We start from the raw sequence: 21,194 nt of genomic DNA on the forward strand, positions 1-21,194 counted from the left end.
CTTACATCTTTCATTCTTTATACAGATTGAGGGACTGTGGTTTGTCAGAGATCAGCTGTGATTATCTGGCAGCAGCACTGAAGTCCAACCCCTCCCATCTGAGACAGCTGGACCTGAGTAATGACTCCTCTTGGTCTTCGACTAAGCACAAGCTGCAGGATCCAGGAGTGAAGCATCTGTGTGGTTTCCTGGAGAGTCCAGGATGTAAACTTGAAACTCTGAGGTCAGTCAGCATGTTTTAGTTGTGCTGAGATGAATATGATGTGAAAGTTGTGCTGACACTAAACTGCAGACATCAGGCTGATATTATACTGATCCACACTGAGGATCTTCATGGTAAAGTCTGTTTTCTTCTTCTCTGGTTTAGTCCATTGACTGCAGCAGAACAATGTTCACATTTCAAACAGTGATACTCAACGTATGGCCCACGGCCCACACGCGGCCTGCCCACCTTTCCTGATTCAGAGAGAGGGGACCCTGATTAACTGTGTAGCTTCTTCCTCACAGTTCTGAGTATCAGACACAACAATGAATAATCCACAGCTGACTGTCTTTAGCAGGTCAAAGGTCACGGCACACAGCACTCTGTGAAACAGTTTAGAGCAGGAATTCTTGCACATTTACAAACTGACACTGCTGCACGGCATGGTGGGTAATGCTAGCTGCTCAGGTATGGGCGTGCTAACGGCTGTGAGGCTCCGTGGCTGCAGAACACTGAAGAAGAGAAAAGAGAGGTGGAGGATGAAGAAAAGAGACTGAGATGAAGCAGATGTTTAGCTCCAGAGAGGAGCTGTGTCTGTGTGGGCGTGGCTCAGGCAGCTCCGCCCACTCAGTTTGTTCCCTCCTGATTCATCTGCATGTGTTCTGCTTCACACTGCTCACCTCCACCAAAGACTTCACAAACATCTTCTTTCTTTGAGTCCAGTTTGTCCCACAAACACTTCCAAATCTCCTCCTCTGAGATTCTGCAGCTTCTTGCAGTGTGACTCAGCTGACTTCTGACAGACCACAGACTGGCACAGCATCCACATGTGTCTCCTTTCAAACAGGCTCTTGATGTTTCCTCCCACATCATTCTGGCCTCTCAGTCTCCTTTGTTCTCCAGCTCTGTAGCTCCAGCTGGTGAAGCTTCAGTTTTCCATGTTGGTAACAGTAAACTACAGCCTCTGCTGTCAGCTGTGTAACTAAACAGAGCTGCAGCACGTCTCTGCGGTGGTGCTACATCCATATGCAAACACACAACACAACCAAAGGATTCTCTCTGCATGTCTGTGGCTGATGCTGCTGGAACGAAGCTGTTTGAAACCTTGTTGTTCTGCACTTTGGGACCAGAAGAGGAAACTGTGCAGAGGGTCCAATGGAAGCAGCCAAGCGCTGTAAGTGTCTGCTGTACAGGGATGCTGGTTCAGCTGTGGCTCAGTTTCACAGTGTGACTCAATAAAAGCAGCAGGAAATCAAAGCTTGATGCTTTCATCAGTGTGGAAATAAGAAAGTTTCCTGTGACAGACGCTGGAGCTCTTTCACTCTCAGCTTCACAGTTTCAGCTTCAAACTTCTTCCAACATGTTTCTAACACGGCCACATTCCACCTTAATGGAGCTGATATCTTGTGCATCAGCACATTTTCTAAAGGCAGCGATCACATCTTTAGTTTTGGATGTTTAACTGCAGATTGTTTATGTGTTTATAGCACATTAATTACAGCAGCAGCGTTGACCACAGTGCTGTACAAGAATCCAAAATAACTATTAAAATAACTCCTAATATTAATATCACACATCAAATATCAAATAACTCTCATGCTGTATTAAAAGCCAGTGAATACAAATGTGTTTTCAGAGCAGATTTACAGAGACTGACAGCAGGAGCTGGGGCTGTTCGATAGAACGATGTATATATGATGACCATATGAAAACGTCTATCGTTTCATATCACGCTCTTTGTTTCCTGCTTATGTGTTTGTGTTTTCCAGATAAAGCTTTCAAAATAAATCTGAAGATCCTGTTGAGAGTTTTCAAAATAAACACAATACATTACTGCGGTCGCTCGTTTATCGAGTTACGTTCTAAAAATAAGTCTCAGAATGAAGTAGCAGCTTTATGTTTTACAAGTATTATAGAAGTTTTAAGGCAGTTAAACCCTCACTGCACACTTTCTACACTTTTCTCAGACAGGCATGAACATTTTCACACTTTTCTCTCTTGTTTAAACAAAGTTCAAACCTTCATAGAAAAATAAGTTCATTATTAAAGAGTGAAAGCAAAGTGTTTCTGAAACGTGTCAAATCAGCCTTTGCTGGCATTAAATGAGCTTCTGTGTGAGGAGCACTCGTCCATGGCCTGGGCTCCTCGCTGTCAGGTAAAGTTTCATAAAGCTTTTGAGTTTTTCTGCAGATAATGTTGGTGTCCAGCACGATGTTCTTTTTCCTGCGGTCACTGAGCCACAAAGCCAAAGCTGACTCCATCCTTACGATGTTCTTGTTGTGGACAGTTACAACCTTTTTGCCTCCTTGTTGAAACTATGATGGTCAGCATCTTCCTCTGCCTTTGGCTGCTACCACAGGTGCAAAACGTCTCGTCATCATTGTTGTTTGTTGGGGACAAAACGTACAAACATACAGTGCAGCACTGCAGAGTCACACTGCTGTAAATTTGAACACATTCTGTACTGTACAGGAGACACGGCACGAGATTGGCTGACAATGGTCTACAGCCAATCAGGACGCAGAACACAATGCGCTGTAAAAAACAAAAACATGCAAAATTGCACAAAAAAGATCAGCGAAACAGCGAGGCCGCCAAAGGTGAACTGTGTTACAGCGAGGGACCAGCGTATATGTGGTTGTTGGGACGATAAATGTCTTTGAGCTTGTGTCAGAAGACGAGCTGCAGCTTTCTGGACCAGCTGCAGTCTTGCCAGGCAGGTCCCACTAACTCCAACATATAAGGAGTTACAATAATCCAGCTGGGACGTCATGAAAACGTGGATCGCCCGTTCAAGGTTTTTAAAAGATATAAATGATCTCACCTTAGATAAAAGCTCAGTTTGAAGAAAGACCGCTGTACAACTGAGCTCAGCTGTTTTTCAAATTGCCGTCAAATATAAGCCCCAAATGTAATAATGCGATTTAATAAAAGAGCTGAACCAGTCTAATAGAGCGCCCTTGATGCCGCCATGCTCCAATGGTGAGATCAAGATGCTGTGGTCAACACTGTCAAAGGCAGCGGTCAGATCCAAAAGCACAGCTGAGTCTGAGTCTGGTAGTAGTGACGCTCGGCTATGACGGCGTGCGGGTTACCAGCTGGCTTTCTCAGGATAGGGCTCCTGTGTGAGCGGTCGACAATAACGTCTTTATCCATACCCAGCACTTCACGTAGTAGCACGGATCAGGTTTTTTAGTACAGGCTGTACAACAGCATGTTTAAAACAGGCTGTACAACACCTGAACTAAGACTGCTGTTAAAAATCGCTAAGATGTCGGAACCAACAACCTTTAAAATCTTTTTAAACACGTGTTGGAACAACATCATTTGGACAAGATGATGTCTTTATAGCATCACATCGTTCCTCCACACAGGCTCAAACTGTCACGGCTGGGAGCAGTCGTGTGGTGTATGAAAAAAGGATCCAAAATGCAGGTACTGGATGAGGTGCGAGTGAGTGTTTATTTACAGCAGTGAGAAGGTGACAAAACAGGAAGAGCAGAGCGGGGAGTAAACAAACCTAAACTGGGAAAACTAACGAACAAAACTTAAACCAAACACGCACGGGAGGAGGAGCAAAATGCACAAAGACAGATGGCAGAGAGACGCAGAATGAATACCGGGTAACAGAATAATGCAGACTGACATGGAATTAAAAAGACGACGCGACAGAGAGCACAGGAAAACACAGGGCTTAAATACACGGGGAGTAATCAGGGAATGGGCCACAGGAGAGAGACACAGCTGGGAGCAATTAGGCTAACGAGACAGGGGAGAGGTAAAACTGAACACACTGACATGAGACATGAACTTTCAGAATAAAACAGGAAACTAACAGACACAGAGAACCAGACAGGACACTGAACTTGACAGGCAGACTCATGAGCAGACACAATAACACCATGGACAGACAGAGAGAACACAAGCAGGCATGAAACAAAACCACTAACACATAGCAAACCTAAACAAAAGACAAAACAGAATAACCGAGAACAAAGAATAATATTAGTGATGGGCAGATGAAGCTTCATGAAGCACTGAAGCTTTTCATCCAATTGCTTCACCCCAGCGCAAAGCTTCTTGAAGCTTCATTTGCTCTAGCAGGACACCTACTGGACGTAAAAATATTAGTTGGCATGAATTTGAAGAGTGTGGCCTTTTGCACACAGCCTGTGAATGTCAACAACAAAAGGAGTGTGTAAAGCATCTATATTGTAGTGATGGCAGTATACTGTGTATATTTATACTGGCAGTATGGAAAATGATCATTTGGAAATGCTTAAAATGGAAATGATCATTTACTGTGAGGTGAGGTGTGGTTGGGGTGTGGACAGTAGTTGTGCTTTTGTAACGTTGAGGTATGGACAGCTACACACTGAGCCTCAGTCCTGCCTGTTCACATTTTATTCTGTAAAAACTACATTTTCACTGCTTTTACGTCCTTTTTAGTGGGGAGAACATAGCTAGGATTTAATGATTTAACAAATCTTTTGAATCCTTTGTCCTCCACAATGCTAAATGGCTGGGAGTCCTCAATCACCATGGTAACCAGGTCTTCATCTATTTGAGATTGTTCTCCTGAGGAAAGACAATAAAGGCAAAGCACAAATATAAATATCACACACGTAACTTATTACAGCTGTATAATATTGTTATATCATTTAGTAACATTACTGCATGCTATATTATCATGGCATTTGATGGCTCACCTGGTCTTGCTCCACAATCGGTGTTCCCCTTATTCTCATGCAAAGCTCTGTAGTGCCTAAGCATGGATGAGGTGTTGTTGTTATATCCCAGCTCCCTGGCACATAGCAAACACTTCACCTTGTACAAAAGTACAGACAGCTTAACATAAATTGTATTGCACCATCAGTATTATGAAAATACATCTTCTGTAGAAATTTGCATACCTTGTTGGGAGGAATAAGATCAAAATGTTCCCACACAGGGGAGGACATCCTCCTCTTCTTAGCTGGCTCCATTCTCTCCTGACTTTCTCTCCTCACTCTCATAAACCTCCAAACTGTCTCCAAACTCTCACTAACCGCAGCTCTCCATCAAACACCTACATTTTGAATGAAGTCTGAGGGGTTTGTATCGCTGTCATATCTCGCGGCAAAGTTCGAACCACTTCATGAACCAGTCACGTGGTACAGCCGGGCAGCGAGGCTTCGGACGTCATCATTTTCAGCTCCTCCCATATATGAAGCAAGCCTCTGTACGCGCATCGCGGAAACGCCCCCTCCATTACTCGACACAAGCTTCGAAGCCTCGATACAGAACGTCACATCACTAAATAATATAAAGAAACACAATACACCGAGTCCTCAGACTCAGGACCATGACACAAACTGATCAAAAACAGCTGAGCAGGTGAATATTTTAGCCCCGGTGCGATCTCGTGCGGCGAAGTTGATGGAGTAAAGGTTACAGTGAAAGAAGCTGAGGATGGGCTGTCAATGTGGAGCGATGAGGTGACCACCCTGCAGTCTACAGTAGAGAGTATGAAGGAGGAGCTGTCTGACCTGAAGGATAAATGTGATGAAGGCAGGAAGCGGAGAGCTAACATCCACATCATAGGGATCCCAGAGGGCCTGGACTCGAGCTCCTCCACGGCCGTATCCGTGCTACTACGTGAAGTGCTGGGTATGGATAAAGACGTTATTGTCGACCGCTCACACAGGAGCCCTATCCTGAGAAAGCCAGCTGGTAACCCGCACGCTGTCATAGCCGAGCGTCACTACTACCAGGATTGTGTGGCTACGCCGTGCCAGGGCCCAAGCCCCGCTTGAGTTTAACGGACAACCTATTGCAATATTACGACTGGGCGATATGACCCAAAGTTCATATCTCGATATTCTTTAGCTGGATGGCGATATACGATATATATCTCGATATTTTTAAAGCCAGAAAGTACGAACAAAAAGAGAGTTCTTAGTCAAAGCTGTGTCCCAAATCTCACACAGGCACATTTATTAACATACAGCGTAGATGTACATGAAACAATTACTCAGAAATAAATGATCAGCATTTATTAAATAATAATGCTCCATAAATAAAAGAAAACTGTTGTTTTTGTGCATAACAAAAAGCTCACAATCGTGCAGTCAAAATGTAAACAGACGCTGAGCATAATAACAAGCAGCTGCTCTGTTCCCAGGTTCTACTGCGTGACTGACAGCCTGGAGTTTGAAATCCTCTTTGTAACCGTGTCTCTTACAGGTGCCATTTATGGTCCTTATACACACTCAATACAGTAATATTACGTTGAAGCAGAGTACGTATCACTCCGCGAGGCTCCTCGTAGCTGTAATGCTCCAACAATCCATCAAGCGGTGCGGCCTCGTAGCTGAGCAAAGTCGTACCAAAACATCTTTTGAAAGGTTTCTGAGCGCCGTGTAGCACATAAAATCGGTTCGAGGTCAGTAAGCACAACCAGAATTCATCCATAAGCCGCACTGTCGATTTATGAGAAAATTACAGGATTTTAAGTGCAGAAAATATAGTTTATGGTTTTCCTTTGATCTTAGCAAATATCTACGCCTCTAATTGGGACGATCACAGATTTTTCACTAATGTCTTTGCGCGGCTCCCCAATATGTCATCACACAATATCATCTTTGAGGGAGACCTAAACTGCTCATTATCTGCTATGGACCACAGTTCACACAAAAGTACACTTAGTCCAAACTCAGCATGCGTCATTCAGAGCTTTCTTGATAATTATGGGCTGGCTGATGTATGGAGATTTCATAATCCTGCTTCACGTCAATACTCTTTTTTTCTAATGTCCATAAAACATATATTTGTATAGAAAAACGTCTCCCTTTAGTTACAGAATGTGATTCTAAGACTGGTGATTTCTCCTCTTGTTTTTTCAATGTGTATTCCTGATGCCTGCTCCAACTATCAGCCATGGAGATTCAACTCAGTGTTGTTAGCAGATGAAGAGTTTGTCAGTTACAAAAGGTCTCAAAGAGATTTTTTTCTATCAATCAGACCCCAGAGATATCATCATCAGTCATTTGGGAATCTCTAAAAGCATCTGAGAGGCCAAATCATTTCATTTTGTGCCAAACAGAATAAAATAGCGACCGAGCGCCTCTCTCAGTTAGCTGATGAAATGACTAAACTACATGCTGTGTACAGCCACTCTCCTGAGCCTGTATTATATACACAGCGGTTACAATGACAAACTGAATACAATCTCATATCTACAAAACAGGCTGAGTCAAAGTTGCAGCTACGCTTATGAACATGGAGGAAAAACAGGCGAGTTATCAGCTCACCAGCTACGACTAAGAACAGCTAACCAACTATCCTTGAGATCTACAATGACCAGGGAATAAGGTCTACAGACAACCAAACTATCCTTGAGATCCACAATGATTTCAATAAGGTGTTTGATATTCCCTCCTTGGGAGAAGATGCGATCGCTAGTCTGGAGGAACCTGTCTCTAATGTTGGAATTGAAACGGCCGTACGGAGCATGCAGTCTGGAAAATCTGCTGCCCCGACGGGTATCCATCTGATTTTTTCATAAAGTTTTCTGACCGACTGAATTCACTGTTAAAATCAACTTTTGAAGAATCCTTCCTCTCACAGTCGTTGCCTCCAACAATGCATCAAGCAGTGATGTGTTTAATTGTAAAACAGGAAAAAGACCATTTAGATTGTCGTTCATGTCGTTTAATATCTTTGTTCAACACAGACACCAAGATCCTGGCTCAAGTGTTGGCCCGTCGCTTACACAAGTATTTGTCCTCCATTATTTCACCAGACGGGCTTTATTAGGCACTCTTTTTTTGAACATTAGAGCTCTATTAAATATCATTTATACCCATGTTAAAGGTGATACATTGGAAACTGTCATTTGGCTTGACGCAGAAAAGGCGTTGGATCGGGTGAGATGGGATTTTTTTTTATACGCTTAAAAAATGTGTCTTTAATTTTGTATCTTGGATAAAAGTATTGTATTGCTCCCCTCTAACAGCCGTCCAGACTAACAATAATCTGCCCCCCAGGACAGGGATGCCCTCTGTCTCCTTTTTGCCATTGAACGGCTAGCTGTTGCTCTGAGACAATGTGTTGGTGTTGAGGGAAAACATCGAGGGGGTATCGAACATGAAGTCTCTCTTTATGCCGACGACATGATTTTATTTATTTCCAACCCATCGAACAGCCTCCACAAACTTTTGGATAGACTTACAATAATAATAATAATACGTTTTATTTATAGGCGCCTTTAAGAGCCTCAAGGTCACCTTAATGCATACTTAAGGAATTTGGGACAATTTCTGGATATAAAGTGAATTTTGGGAAGAGCGAGGCAAAGTGTATCTGTACGACAACTGGGGAGTTTTGTGTATTTTAGCCCCTTTTAAACCCAGCTATAAGAAGTTTAAGTACTCGGGCATCTGGGTGACAAGAAAACCACAAAGACTTGTATAAAACTATCTTCCTTTATTGTCGAAGCTTAAAGAGGATTTTGGAAAACGTGAGTTTTGCCTCTTTATATTTATGGTGGGAATGCAGAACAAGGAGCAAAGATGAATGTGATGCTGAATCAGCAGAAGACTTGGACTCATTTGATTCCAGCTTGGATATCATTGATTTCAATATGTCCATTTCTGTCACACTTCACCTTTAAAAGTGAAGCCATGTGGTTCCTGGAAGGAAAAACACGACTTTTTCAAGTCTTTGTCCTGTTTTTATGAGAAATGTACGACTTTAATGTGAAACATTCAGAGTTTTTTCTCTTGTTGTGTTTGTTTGAAGCTGCTTCCTGTTGGCTTCAGCTGTTTGGAGTTTCCATTTTCTAAACTTCTACATTCTGAACCTTCTTCAGCTCTGAACAGATGATGAAACACTGAATGATTTCAAGCACTTTGTCTAATAAACTTACATCTTTCATTCTTTATACAGATTGAGGGGCTGTGGTTTGTCAGAGATCAGCTGTGATTATCTGGCAGCAGCACTGAAGTCCAACCCCTCCCATCTGAGAGAGCTGGACCTGAGCTCCAACAACAAGCTGCAGGATCCAGGAGTGAAGCATCTGTGTGGTTTCCTGGAGAATCCACGATGTCGATTTGAAACTCTGAGGTCAGTCAGCATGTTTTAGTTGTGCTGAGATGAATATGATGTGAAAGTTGTGCTGACACTAAACTGCAGACATCAGGCTGATATTATACTGATCCACACTGAGGATCTTCATGGTAAAGTCTGTTTTCTTCTTCTCTGGTTTAGTCCATTGACTGCAGCAGAACAATGTTCACATTTCAAACAGTGATACTCAACGTATGGCCCGCGGCCCACACGCGGCCTGCCCACCTTTCCTGATTCAGAGAGAGGGGACCCTGATTAACTGTGTAGCTTCTTCCTCACAGTTCTAAGTATCAGACACAACAATGAATAATCCACAGCTGACTGTCTTTAGAGGGTCAAAGGTCACGGCACACAGCAGACAGTCAGAAATATTCTAACTCTGATCATTTATCAGTTGTGACACTGTGAGACTTGATCAGAGGTGTGATCATCACAGCAGAGGCCTTTGTGTCAAAGTCACTGAGGATCAAACAGAAACACATGAAGCAGATTTTCCTCTTCTGGCTTTTTATAGCAGATAACCTTCAAAATATTCTGCAGTCGATCAAAAACTGAAGCAAACCATGAAGCAACATGTGAACATGAGCTGATGCTGCTGAAGTGAAGCAAAGTTACAGAGGTTTGATTACAGACACAGCTGAGAGTTTGTAATCTGTCATCATTTTAAAAAGTTTCCATGGAACAGCAGAAATGAGGCTTTACTGTCAGAGGCCGACAGCACTGAACACAACAGCAGACTGGTGGCTAATAAACAGTGAATGATGCAGAAACAGATGTTTGAAGCTGTTCTTGGAGTACACTGAGAGAGAGAGAGCTGTGCAGGCAGGAACAGCCAAAGTCAGAGAGAATTCATGAGCATATTGATCAAACGTGAAGCAGAGTTTGGATCTTCTTTTGCTGCTGCTTCACTCAGTTTTGGTTGGAGACAGATGAAACCTGCAGCTTCAGGATCTGTGAGCTGTCCACTTTCAGCCCCGACGGCGTGTCCGTGTACGTGCCGTCGAGTGAACGATCCACGCTCTGTGTTTCCATCTTTGTGTGTTTAGCTGCTCTCATTTACTGTTTTATCTGTTTGCTGCTTGTTGAAATAGTTTGTGAGCTTTAACCTGAGATTCTGGCAAAATACATTTATATTAAACATCGATTCAGGATTGAATGAATCAACATCGTTTTATTCAAATTAAAACCATTTAAATGGGAACATGAATTTTTTACAGCCGCCTCTAATGCTGGGTAATGTCAGCTGGTCCATGTGCAGCTGGCTGTGAGGCTCAGGGAGCGTCGACAAAGTGCAACACTGAAAGAACATCATCCATAAATATTGAGTAAGAACTGGACTCTCATACAGCGAGACTCAAATGCCTTTAAACATCAGCTTATCCTGCTGATCCAAGTCCAACACTGAGTTTGTAAAAACATGTTTGTCAATCATTTTGTTTGGTTTCTGAGGAAAATGATTCAATAAGTTGCTGCTAATACACAACATTTCATCATATTTCCTCATAACCCTCTTTTGTCTGACCATTTGATCCCATTTGAATTTGCAATAAAGGATCCACAGAGTTTGGTGACAATAATGACAGTAGATGTTTGTGTGAAAGTGCTGGAAGCAAATGAGTGTGTGATGTTCTTTCAGTGTTGCACTTTGTAGACGCTCCCTGAGCACTGGTCTCACAGCCAGCTGCACATAGAGACCAGTGTTGTTAGTCCAGGTCAGAAGATGACTTGTTGGAATGAAAATGAGCTTGTAGTTTGTCTGCTTTAATAATGTGACTGGAAAAAGGTGTTGGACTTCAAATATGTCCATTTCTGTCACACTTCACCTTTAAAAGTGAAGCCATGTGGTTCCTGGAAGGAAAAACACGACTTTTTCAAGTCTTTGTCCTGTTTTTATGAGAAATGTACGACTTTAATGTGAAACATTCAGAGTTTTTTCTCTTGTTGTGTTTGTTTGAAGCTGCTTCCTGTTGGCTTCAGCTGTTTGGAGTTTCCATTTTCTAAACTTCTACATTCTGAACCTTCTTCAGCTCTGAACAGATGATGAAACACTGAATGATTTCAAGCACTTTGTCTAATAAACTTACATCTTTCATTCTTTATACAGATTGAGTTACTGTGGTTTGTCAGAGATCAGCTGTGATTATCTGGCAGCAGCACTGAAGTCCAACCCCTCCCATCTGAGACAGCTGGACCTGAGCGACAACAACAACCTGCAGGATCCAGGAGTGAAGCATCTGTGTGGTTTCCTGGAGAGTCCAGGATGTAAACTTGAAACTCTGAGGTCAGTCAGCATGTTTTAGTTGTGCTGAGATGAATATGATGTGAAAGTTGTGCTGACACTAAACTGCAGACATCAGGCTGATATTATACTGATCCACACTGAGGATCTTCATGGTAAAGTCTGTTGTCTTCTTCTCTGGTTTAGTCCATTGACTGCAGCAGAACAATGTTCACATTTCAAACCTTCAAAGAAGAAGAAAAATCCTCCACTGGAAAATTCACTGTGAAACTCTCAAACTCTTCATTGCACCTTAAAGTCTGTGTGACACTGAAATCCAAAGCAAAATGTGCGTTTGCTTTACAGACAGCAGTCCAACACAAACATACACACATCATCCAAAACACAGTCCAACATCCAAATCTCCTCCACTGCCAGCATGAATGATGGGAAAGAGAAGGAGGAACACTCTGACATTCAGGCTTAGAATGAGTTTCATCAAGCAGACTGTGAAGATCAAAGCTGCATTAGAAAGCTTACATGAATGAATGAGTGGACAGAAGTGGACAGAGATCATCTGAAGCACTTCAAAGGCTTTAAATCAGCACATTTCTCTTTATTCTTTATCAACTCTGTTAGTTTCTCTCAGTTTTCTGTGGAATGAAGCTAACAGCAGGCTAATAAGATGCTGACCAATAGGTTTCTATTAAAGGTTGTAATTTGTATATGAAAAAGTGCTTTGGCTCAGCAGGGATCAGCTTACAGGTAGAATACAGCTGCTGGATGGGATTAGCATGTCATAGCTATCTACCAAACTGCTAACTGGGGGATTTCAGGCCATCTATGGATCATTTTTGCTAACTGTTTATTCAGCTTAGGCTCACAGGGCTGCAGCCTGTGCCCTAGCTGTCATAGGGCAAGAGGCGTGGTCCACCTGCACAGGTGAGCAGTCCATCACAGGGCCAACAGAGAGCGACAGAGAAGCACTCCCTCACATCCACACCTACAGCCAATGTAGAAGCACCAATGAACCTAAGCAGCATTTTATTGGACTGTGGGAGAACATCCAACCTCCACAGAAAGGCCCAGCTGACCAACAAGCTTCAACCTACAACCTTCTTGCTCTAAGGCACTAGTGCTAACCACTTTTGCCCATTTCAGCCCAAATCCTGCATCTTCCTGTTTCTGACTCCAGGCCAGCTCCACTAACACTTTCTCATCAGACACTGCCACCTAGTGGAGGAAGTCTTAGTTCCATTTGAAGCTTCAGATTACAGTTAGTTCCTTTACAAAGAGGTGGAGGTGGTGGGGCCACAGCACCATCATCACTGAGTGCCATAGGACACTTAACCTTTGTTTCCATATGCTGGGAACTTCCTGTTGTTCCAAGGAGGACTGGAAAATGTGTGAAAATCTCCCAGTCACTTCCTCACAGCACACTTCAATCATTTCCCTCCCACAGCATCAGGACCAGGGCTTTTTCTCTCTTTGGTCCCACTAAGAGATTTCCACACAAACACCTCATCAGTGGGACTCTCAGAGCTACCAGCCCTTTGCTACAATCACAAAGCTCTTCATTGAAATCAATGATATCAAAGCTGGAATCAAATGAGTCCAAGTCTTCTGCTGATTCAGCATCACATTCATCTTTGCTCCTTGTTCTGCATCCCCACCATGGACTTCATTCCTTTCCAAGCCAGCCTTGAGTGTCCTTTATTCAGCTCATCCTCTGCTTTACTTTTACACCTGATTTTAGCTACTTTATCTCTCTTTCAACAGGTTTCTGTGCCTCAATCTTTTTCTTCTCTCCCTCATAACAAGACAGCTTCTTCTGCCTGAGAACATGTTGGAGTGATTTACTAATCCAGGGCTGCTTATTGGGGAAAATACTTCCTGTTTCCAAAGTAATCCCCATTTTTCCCAGAAAGAAATGTCAGTAGAAATTGATGATCTAAGGGAGAACATGAGCCTTTCAAAAGTCCCAGTGGGTGCAGTCAAAGCAGTCCCTCAGTCCCAGTATAGAGTCTTTGGTCCAGACTGGAACAGCTGTGTGCCCAGTTTGAGCTCTCTTCAGTGCTGTGACCTGACAGACCCAGAGGGGCCATCACATCACATTTAGAAGCTCCCCTGATGGAGCCACAACACATGTCCAATACTTAGTCTGTCTTGTTGGACCAAGGGCGTAGATTTGGTTTTGCCATTGGTGGGGACGAATAATTCAACCACCGAACTCTGCCCTGTTTCTTTTTTTTTTTCCCTTTTTGTTTTGGCTTCTTAATAAAAAGAGGAGAAATATACTTGCCTACATATGCTATTCTACATGCTTTTAAACCATTTAAAATCACAATTCATAGTTTTATATGTGAATTATATAATGTTAAATTACTATTAAACAAATGACTGACTAAAGTATTTTAGGCTTTAGTTTACTTCAGCCATAATCCATATAAGTCAGGTATCATACAAAAATAAAAATAGAGTCATGACAATAAAAGAATATGACTTTAAGGACTTAACAACATTACTTCAGTTATAACACCAACATCTGTTATATTTTGGCACTAAGGGAACACTGAATGACCTGGTGGGTTTTGTCCATAAAACTACTCGTCTAAGATTACCACAAAGTAAAAGATCTCTCAGCAAAATTATGCAACATTTTAGGCACTATTGCTCCGATCAAATCAGTGAGCTGGGATGTTTTATTCTAAACATGAACTACTGTTACAGCAACAGACATGGACTACTGGCGTCCCACACAACTCAATGTCCACTATGTGAAGGAGCCAAACACAGGCCTGCTCCTCTCATTAACTGAGATAAACTGCTGGCATATTGGTTTTGCATCTATACTGTCAAGTCTCTCCTGGTGGACATACAGCAGCATTGTTTAATCTCATTTGAGTCACTGTTGACCTTACCCATGTTTTTAGTCTTCTGAGAGCACTGAGGCTTCTTTCAGCCTCAGTACCTGCGTTTTATCCTCAGATTACAATTATTATTCTGTGCTTGATGTGCCTCACCTTTGGCCCTGGCTCCTCCCCTCTGACTGCACTAGGACATATTGCCACCTGATAAAATTACACATTGATTCGTGCCATATAAAAAGTGAGACGTGTCAATTCAGATTCTTTGTCAAACATACACTAATGAATCAATTTACATCAGCAGCCTAACAATTGTCATGATAATAAATACTAGTTAATCTATAGCACCAACTCATCAGCCAGTCACCTGTGACCTCGCCTCTTCACCTCTGAGCTACAACATGGCAGAGCTGCCTCTGTCACCTGATGAATAACAGTGAGACATTCCACATACATGCAGTCACACATGTGCTTCAAATACAGTCATGAACCAACAAGTCATCATCCAATTCCACCTGTGATCTTGTGTCACCATTGCTCTCTGAGCTTTGTGTTGGTTCTTCTGTCACCTGACAAATAGGACAAACATGACAATAAGAATAAAATGTGGAGCTGCTTCAGTGTGTCTGTCAGTTTGTGCAGATCTTGACTCATCAGTAATGTTTGTAGGGTGAGTGCATTTTTAAAACAATTTGTGCAAACTGCACTACAAGGTGGATATTTGCAAAATAATGACTACCTCATGACATTTTGTCGCAAAAATTAACCCTATGAATATGTCAGCACCATTAGGATGAAATTATTGTCTCACCAACATTTTAATGTTAGACGTATAATTTTAACAGCCTCTGTGAACTAATAACTAAAAAAAATCTGTGCCCTTCTGTTGGACCAACTGGAAGAAATGATTCAAGGACTTAGTCACAGAACAGAGATTCAAATCTCCAAAATCCAACTGGCTGCATCAGGACATATAGTCTGAAACTCTGCACAGTTTCCTGTTTGAAGCTGCTTCCTGTTGGCTTCAGCTGTTTGGAGTTTCCATTTTCTAAACTTCTACATTCTGAACCTTCTTCAGCTCTGAACAGATGATGAAACACTGAATGATTTCAAGCACTTTGTCTAATAAACTTACATCTTTCATTCTTTATACAGATTGGAGGACTGTGGTTTGTCAGAGATCAGCTGTGATTATCTGGCAGCAGCACTGAAGTCCAACCCCTCCCATCTGAGATTGCTGGACCTGTATGGAAACAACCTGAAGGATCCAGATGTGAAGCAGCTGTCTGATCTTCAGCAGAGTCCAGACTACAGACTGGAGACTCTGGGGTCAGTAGAGTGATGGAGTGAGTGGGTGGTGCTGTCAGCAGTATTGTACTAAACACAGTCAGTATGAAACAAAGATCCAGTGTTTCCTGTAAAGCTGCAGCTTCTCAGTGAAGCTGTGAGAGGAGAACGGTGACAGGCTTCAGGATTGGACACAAACACTTCCTGTTTCTCACCTTTATGGTCACCATAGTAACGGCTGACACGCTCTGATCAAACACTGTCAACAGCCAATCAGCTCTCTGAACAAAGCAGCACGCAGGCCAATGACTGCATTGATTTCCAAGTTTAAAGCAGTGAAGAACACAGTCTGTAGGTGAGGAAGAATTTAGTGAGAGCAGATGTTTGGATGGAATTCCTCCAGTTAACAGCTGGAACCGTCCATCTGGATTGTTGGGCTTGTTGTTGGGGTTCCTACAGAGCTCAGAGTGGACACACCAAGGTTCTTCTAATGAATGAAAGTCCAAACTCAAACTAGGAGGGAAAAACATTTTCAGCAACTTCAATAAAAATCCAAAGATTAGAAAAAGTGAAGCAACAATGAGTCCTAGTACAGTCCCAGCACTGACGTCCCTGCTGCTCTTTATACTGGATGTGCTGCATCACTGACTGACAGCTGATGAAGAGTCTCTGGAAACACTCGTTTATCTCCTCTGCTCTTCCTCCTTCTCTCTGCAGGTGGAGCTGATGATGGTAAACAGGACGGTGTGTGTGCTGAGAGAGGAGCAGCTGTGTCCTGATGATCCAGAGAGGTTGAAGCAGCAGCAGCTTGTGTGTAGAGACGCTCTGACTGGGCCATGTTACTGGGAGGTGGAGAGGAGAGCTTCATCCAGCAGTGACTGACAGAGGAATGAAGTGCAGATGACTGTCAGTGCTGCAGAGTGAACTGCTCTGAGAACAGCTCCACTGTCAGACACAATGTAGAGTCCAGCATCAGCCCTGTGTGTCCCTCTGGATCTGACAGAGGATCATCAGTGTATCTGGACTGCTCTGCTGCTGCTCTGTCCTTCTACAGTCTCTGCACAGTCTCTGTCTCACTCTGGAAAGATTTTACAACTTGTTGTAATTACAGAACGTTAATATAATATTCAAACATGTGATCTTCTCTTTATTTCTGAATCTTTACCAAATAAAGAAAAACCAAACTAACAAACAGAAGTTGCCGTGTCCTTTTTCACCACATCTGTGAATCTTTTCTGTGTTTTTCCTCTTTTCCTCCTTCCTGCAGCTCCATCTTCATCATTCTGTGTCCAGTATATGTGAACACGTCCAAAGCATCTGAGCCTCATGTTACCCGTTTGTGTGAGTTACGCCTGTCGTTGTGTTGTGGTGTATAAATAAGGGGCAGGAGACAGCGCTGGATCTCTGAGTTCTTTACTCTCAATTTCTGCAACATCTGCAATATCTAGAAATGCAAACCTGTGAGCTGTGTGTGTTGTGCGTCTGCTCGGCCACCTCTCCTCCGGCCGTGCTGGAAGCAGCTGTGCGTTTGACAGTTTTATCGACTCGACAATAATCGAACAAATTAAATGTTCAAAAATATCAACTTAAGCACTTCAAAGTCAACAAAAAGCTTAAAACAATGAAATAATATTTCACTGAAAAAACAACAGCTCATAAGAACGATACACAAAATAATACAGAAACAAACAAATAAAAGTTATTAACCAGGATCCATGTTTTTGTCACAAACACTGAATCAGCTGATTCACTCTTTATGTTTCTGAGTTTGTTTTGTGATTATAGTTCTGGTTTCTGTTTCTGTGTCTTCACTGTGTCCCACGTCTCCTTACTTTGGACTCTGTGTTATATTTCCTGTTTTACTTTGACAGTCCCGTGTTACTGTTTCCTGTCTCGTGTGTGTAATTGGTCCCAGCTGTGTTTCCCTCCTGTCTCCCGTTCCCTGATTACTAAACTGCGTCCACGCCGCCGGCGCTCCTCTCCACAGCTGGATTCCAGGATTTCAGAGCATCCAGCTGTGGTGAGTGATGGAGACACTTTCTCTGCTCCCTCAGTAATCAGGACAGTTTATTGAACATCAGAGGACATAAAGGACTGTTTTTCACCTGCCCGTTCTGAACCTGGACATTAAAGACTGCTGGCTTCAAGGACATTAATCCCAGTGTCAGCCAGCCAATAACAGCCTGTGTTTTTCAGCTCTTTAGGAGTCAGAAATGAGAAAGACACAGACTGCTAACCGCTCCCTGCAGGAAATAAGCTCCGCCTCTTCCTGTCCTGTATATGAGTGATTCTGACATGAGACACAATGAGTTTCCTGTTTATTGTGACTTAAAGCGAGCAGCAAAGACACTAAACTGTGTGTTTCCAGCTGAAGCTGCTTTTTGTGTTGCTCCCACAATCCTGTCTGAAACAGTCAGTGAGGAAAACTCAGTTTATGCTTCCAAGCTCATTGTGAGAGGGCACATTGTGTTCCTGCAAGTGCTGATTTTGTCTGCATCCCTGAGTTTAGTGAGCTGCCTCCAAGGACTTGTGAAGCCCAGTGTGTTAAGGCTGCATCTCCCAGATGTTTCCAGCAGAGACGATAAATGTTCCCACAAAGGCTCAGCCAAAGACTGTTTGATTTTCTGAGTGTTGGCCTCAAGAGATTGCTCAGTGAGCACCTGAGTGTTTCTGGGACATCGGACACTAACTGGAACTTCAAGTCTGGTTCTGAAGCTGCACATGCAAAGACTGTTTCTGGTTGTAGAGACCTGGCTGTTCCAGGGATTGTAACCTCCCCAGAGGCTGAGCTGCTGACCTCAGCTGACTCTGGAGCCTTGAAGGTAACTAAGTTTGCACCGCTCGGGTGAGCCATCTCAGCTGCAACAGCCTCCACAGAGAGCTCACGCAAGCTTACCCAGCCTGCTGAGGATTTTATGCAGGTGTCTGGTAAAAGGACGATGCTGCTGTCCAATGAGGCGAGGAGAGAAGTAGCCAAACAGGCGAGAGCCGTGAAGGAGGAACGGCGGGCAGCTCTGGATGCCCGACATAAATACCTGATGAGCAGGCTGGCCGACGCCGGCAGCCTGGAGGAGGCGGCGGTGGAAGACGCCATCGTCTCTGATGACAGAGTAAGTTCAGAGACGTGATCCTTCCTCAGAGTTGAACCTTTGAGTCATTAATGTCTGATTCTTCCAGTTCAGTCTGATCCATGAATTCTTTGCTGCAAACGGATCCAAGAAGCTGATTTTCTTCTATCAGGATGTCAAACAGGTAACTTTGATCACATTTCAATGACTGACACATGAAGGTCTAACCGCTCTTCATAATCTGCTGTCCTGTTTGTTGCACCGTACTTTGTATTCATATCTTTTAATATCTGCCTTTCTCCCAGAGTCTGTCCTCCCGTCAGTCTTCCTTTGTGGACGCATCAAACTCAGCTGTGGCTCAGAGGAAACTCTTCCTCACTACGGGGAACTCTGAGGTTGGCTTCAGCTTTTTATGTTTAGTTCATGTGAGAATCACAGAAAAATGCTGATATGAGTGGAAGCTTCTGCTGGGAAATTGGCAAAGAGCAGATTATTGAACAGCGAGGCAGACAGTTCATTTCAGTGATGCCAGTTTATTAGAAACGAGGACTGTGGGGCTGCTGGAAGTCAGGACGGCCGTTCTCTGGATAAACCTGACAGCTGAGGTGGAGAGCAGGATTTATCCACAGACGGCTTCTTCCAAGCAAATGTCCTGAACACACCTGAGCTGAGGGTTACACAGTGTGTCCTGTGTGATCTCTGCTTTATGGTGGTTGAATCTCACAAATGTGACCATCAGACCTGACGACTTATTTGTGATGTTTTCATTAAAAATATCCTGGGTGAGGTGTTTGGGGCCTGTCCCATGAGGAGGAGTCTCCAGGGCAGACCCAGGACACACTAGAGAGGTTATATCTCTCAGCAGGCCTGGGAATGCCTCAGTATTGTCCTGGATATGCTGGAGGAAGTGGTTGTTTAGGGAGGTCTGGGATTCTCTGCTTAGACTGCTGCACCTGTGACCCGGGACCAGATAAACAGGAAATGGATGTTTGAAATTCAAAGAAATCCTCTTTTAATAATGAGGAAAAAAGACAGCAGGAGATCCATCGCAACTAACAAAACACTTCAAACACATCAATGCATCAACTTTAATCAACTTCATTTGGTTCAAATGAAGGAATCTAACAAAGCACTCACTAAAATGAAACACCAGTTAGTTTCCCGAGCTCAACAGGTCGAACACCTGAGTTTGGTTTGCGGTGCAGTTTTTATTTCTTCTAGATAACTTGGGTTATTTGCACAGGAAGGTTTTTTAAATGTATTTCTTAAGTACGATCTTATATGGGGGTTGATTTTATAGCATAACAGAATAATGTAATAACTCTAATAGAGTATAAAACATTTGCAGAATGAAGTACAAGGTGAAGAAAAGTCAGAACGTCCCTGTTTGAAAATACAGCCTCAGAAGGTCAGAGATGGACAAATTCAGCTACAGAAACATGTGGCCATTTTTTAAAGCCATAGAGCATATTACAGACGACACAAAGAGCAAACACTGTAAACTTCTAACCACAGACCTCACACAGCTCACACACGTCAGAGTGAAGCTGTCATTTCCTGAAGCTTCCACACAAGAGAACTGGCAACAAGGTGGAGTCCTCATGGATCACTAGCAGAGAAATGTGGGTGGGTGCCAGACCACATGGACTCGACTCACTTTATTTCATACAAAGGAGCAGACTAATGCTGTCATCCTTAAAGACTAACTAGAAACAAGCAGTGCGCTCGCATCGACTCGACTTGTTTTGCAAGTTTGAAGTGAGATGGTACTTTGGAGTCAGCCTCCCGAGATGATGGCTGGCTGGTTTTTGAAAAACATCTCATATTTATACAATGAGTAGCAGACTTTCCTGACTTGCAGAGGTCAACGTCCTCCTCAGTCATGCGCCATGAGTGGCACAGATACTATTCATCAAATAACTAACATGGCCTTGATTGTTACTCCAGAGACTTATCTGCGATGTAGCTTTATAGCATTTTCATTAGCAATCGTATGATTTGTGTTACAATGACCTTTGTGGACGGGCCCGGACCCCCAGGCCTCGTCCGTGACGCCGACGGTGAGCGCAACGTTTTTGTTTTCTTGCGCTTAAAATAACCTGATCAGCGTTCTGCGGACGGTTTGTTTACATTTCTCACATCTATGATTGTTCACCCGGGTTGGACACGAGCAGAGAGGGCTTTCAAGATGAAAAAGCCAACGTGAAACTTTAACGGACGACAAAGTTTTTCAATCAAATCTCCGTCACACCCTTCCTTGACCTCATCACGTTACCCACCTTAGTCAAGGAACAGTGGTTCGGGAAAATATGCATTTGTTTTTTGGACCAGTTTAAAACGTATCTCAACTAGTGATGTGCGGATCGATACTGAAATATCGATTCCTCCGATACCCGTCATTGTGTCCGGCCCCTTGGCGTGCACACTCACAACAATGGCTGAGC

At 43.2% G+C, this 21,194-nt stretch overlaps 2 protein-coding genes across 2 annotated transcripts in view; both read left to right on the top strand.

Annotated features, from left to right (window-relative positions):
- LOC309701483 (NACHT, LRR and PYD domains-containing protein 12-like) overlaps window positions 1-16,879 on the top strand; it is a 442,279-nt gene extending 425,400 nt beyond the window's left edge. Inside the window, exons 17-21 of the mRNA XM_082525719.1 lie at window positions 26-223; window positions 9,131-9,307; window positions 11,415-11,591; window positions 15,551-15,724; window positions 16,400-16,879. Coding sequence (XP_082381845.1) covers window positions 26-223; window positions 9,131-9,307; window positions 11,415-11,591; window positions 15,551-15,724; window positions 16,400-16,409 — 736 coding nt within the window. The 3' untranslated portion in view covers window positions 16,410-16,879. The remainder of the gene's footprint in view (window positions 1-25; window positions 224-9,130; window positions 9,308-11,414; window positions 11,592-15,550; window positions 15,725-16,399) is intronic.
- LOC309701496 (NLR family CARD domain-containing protein 3-like) overlaps window positions 1-21,194 on the top strand; it is a 391,901-nt gene that overhangs the window by 43,699 nt on the left and 327,008 nt on the right. The gene's annotated exons all lie outside the window — the stretch shown is intronic.

Source organism: Aulonocara stuartgranti (genome assembly GCF_965226115.1).
Source record: "Aulonocara stuartgranti genome assembly, chromosome: 23".
Classification (NCBI taxonomy): domain Eukaryota; kingdom Metazoa; phylum Chordata; class Actinopteri; order Cichliformes; family Cichlidae; genus Aulonocara; species Aulonocara stuartgranti.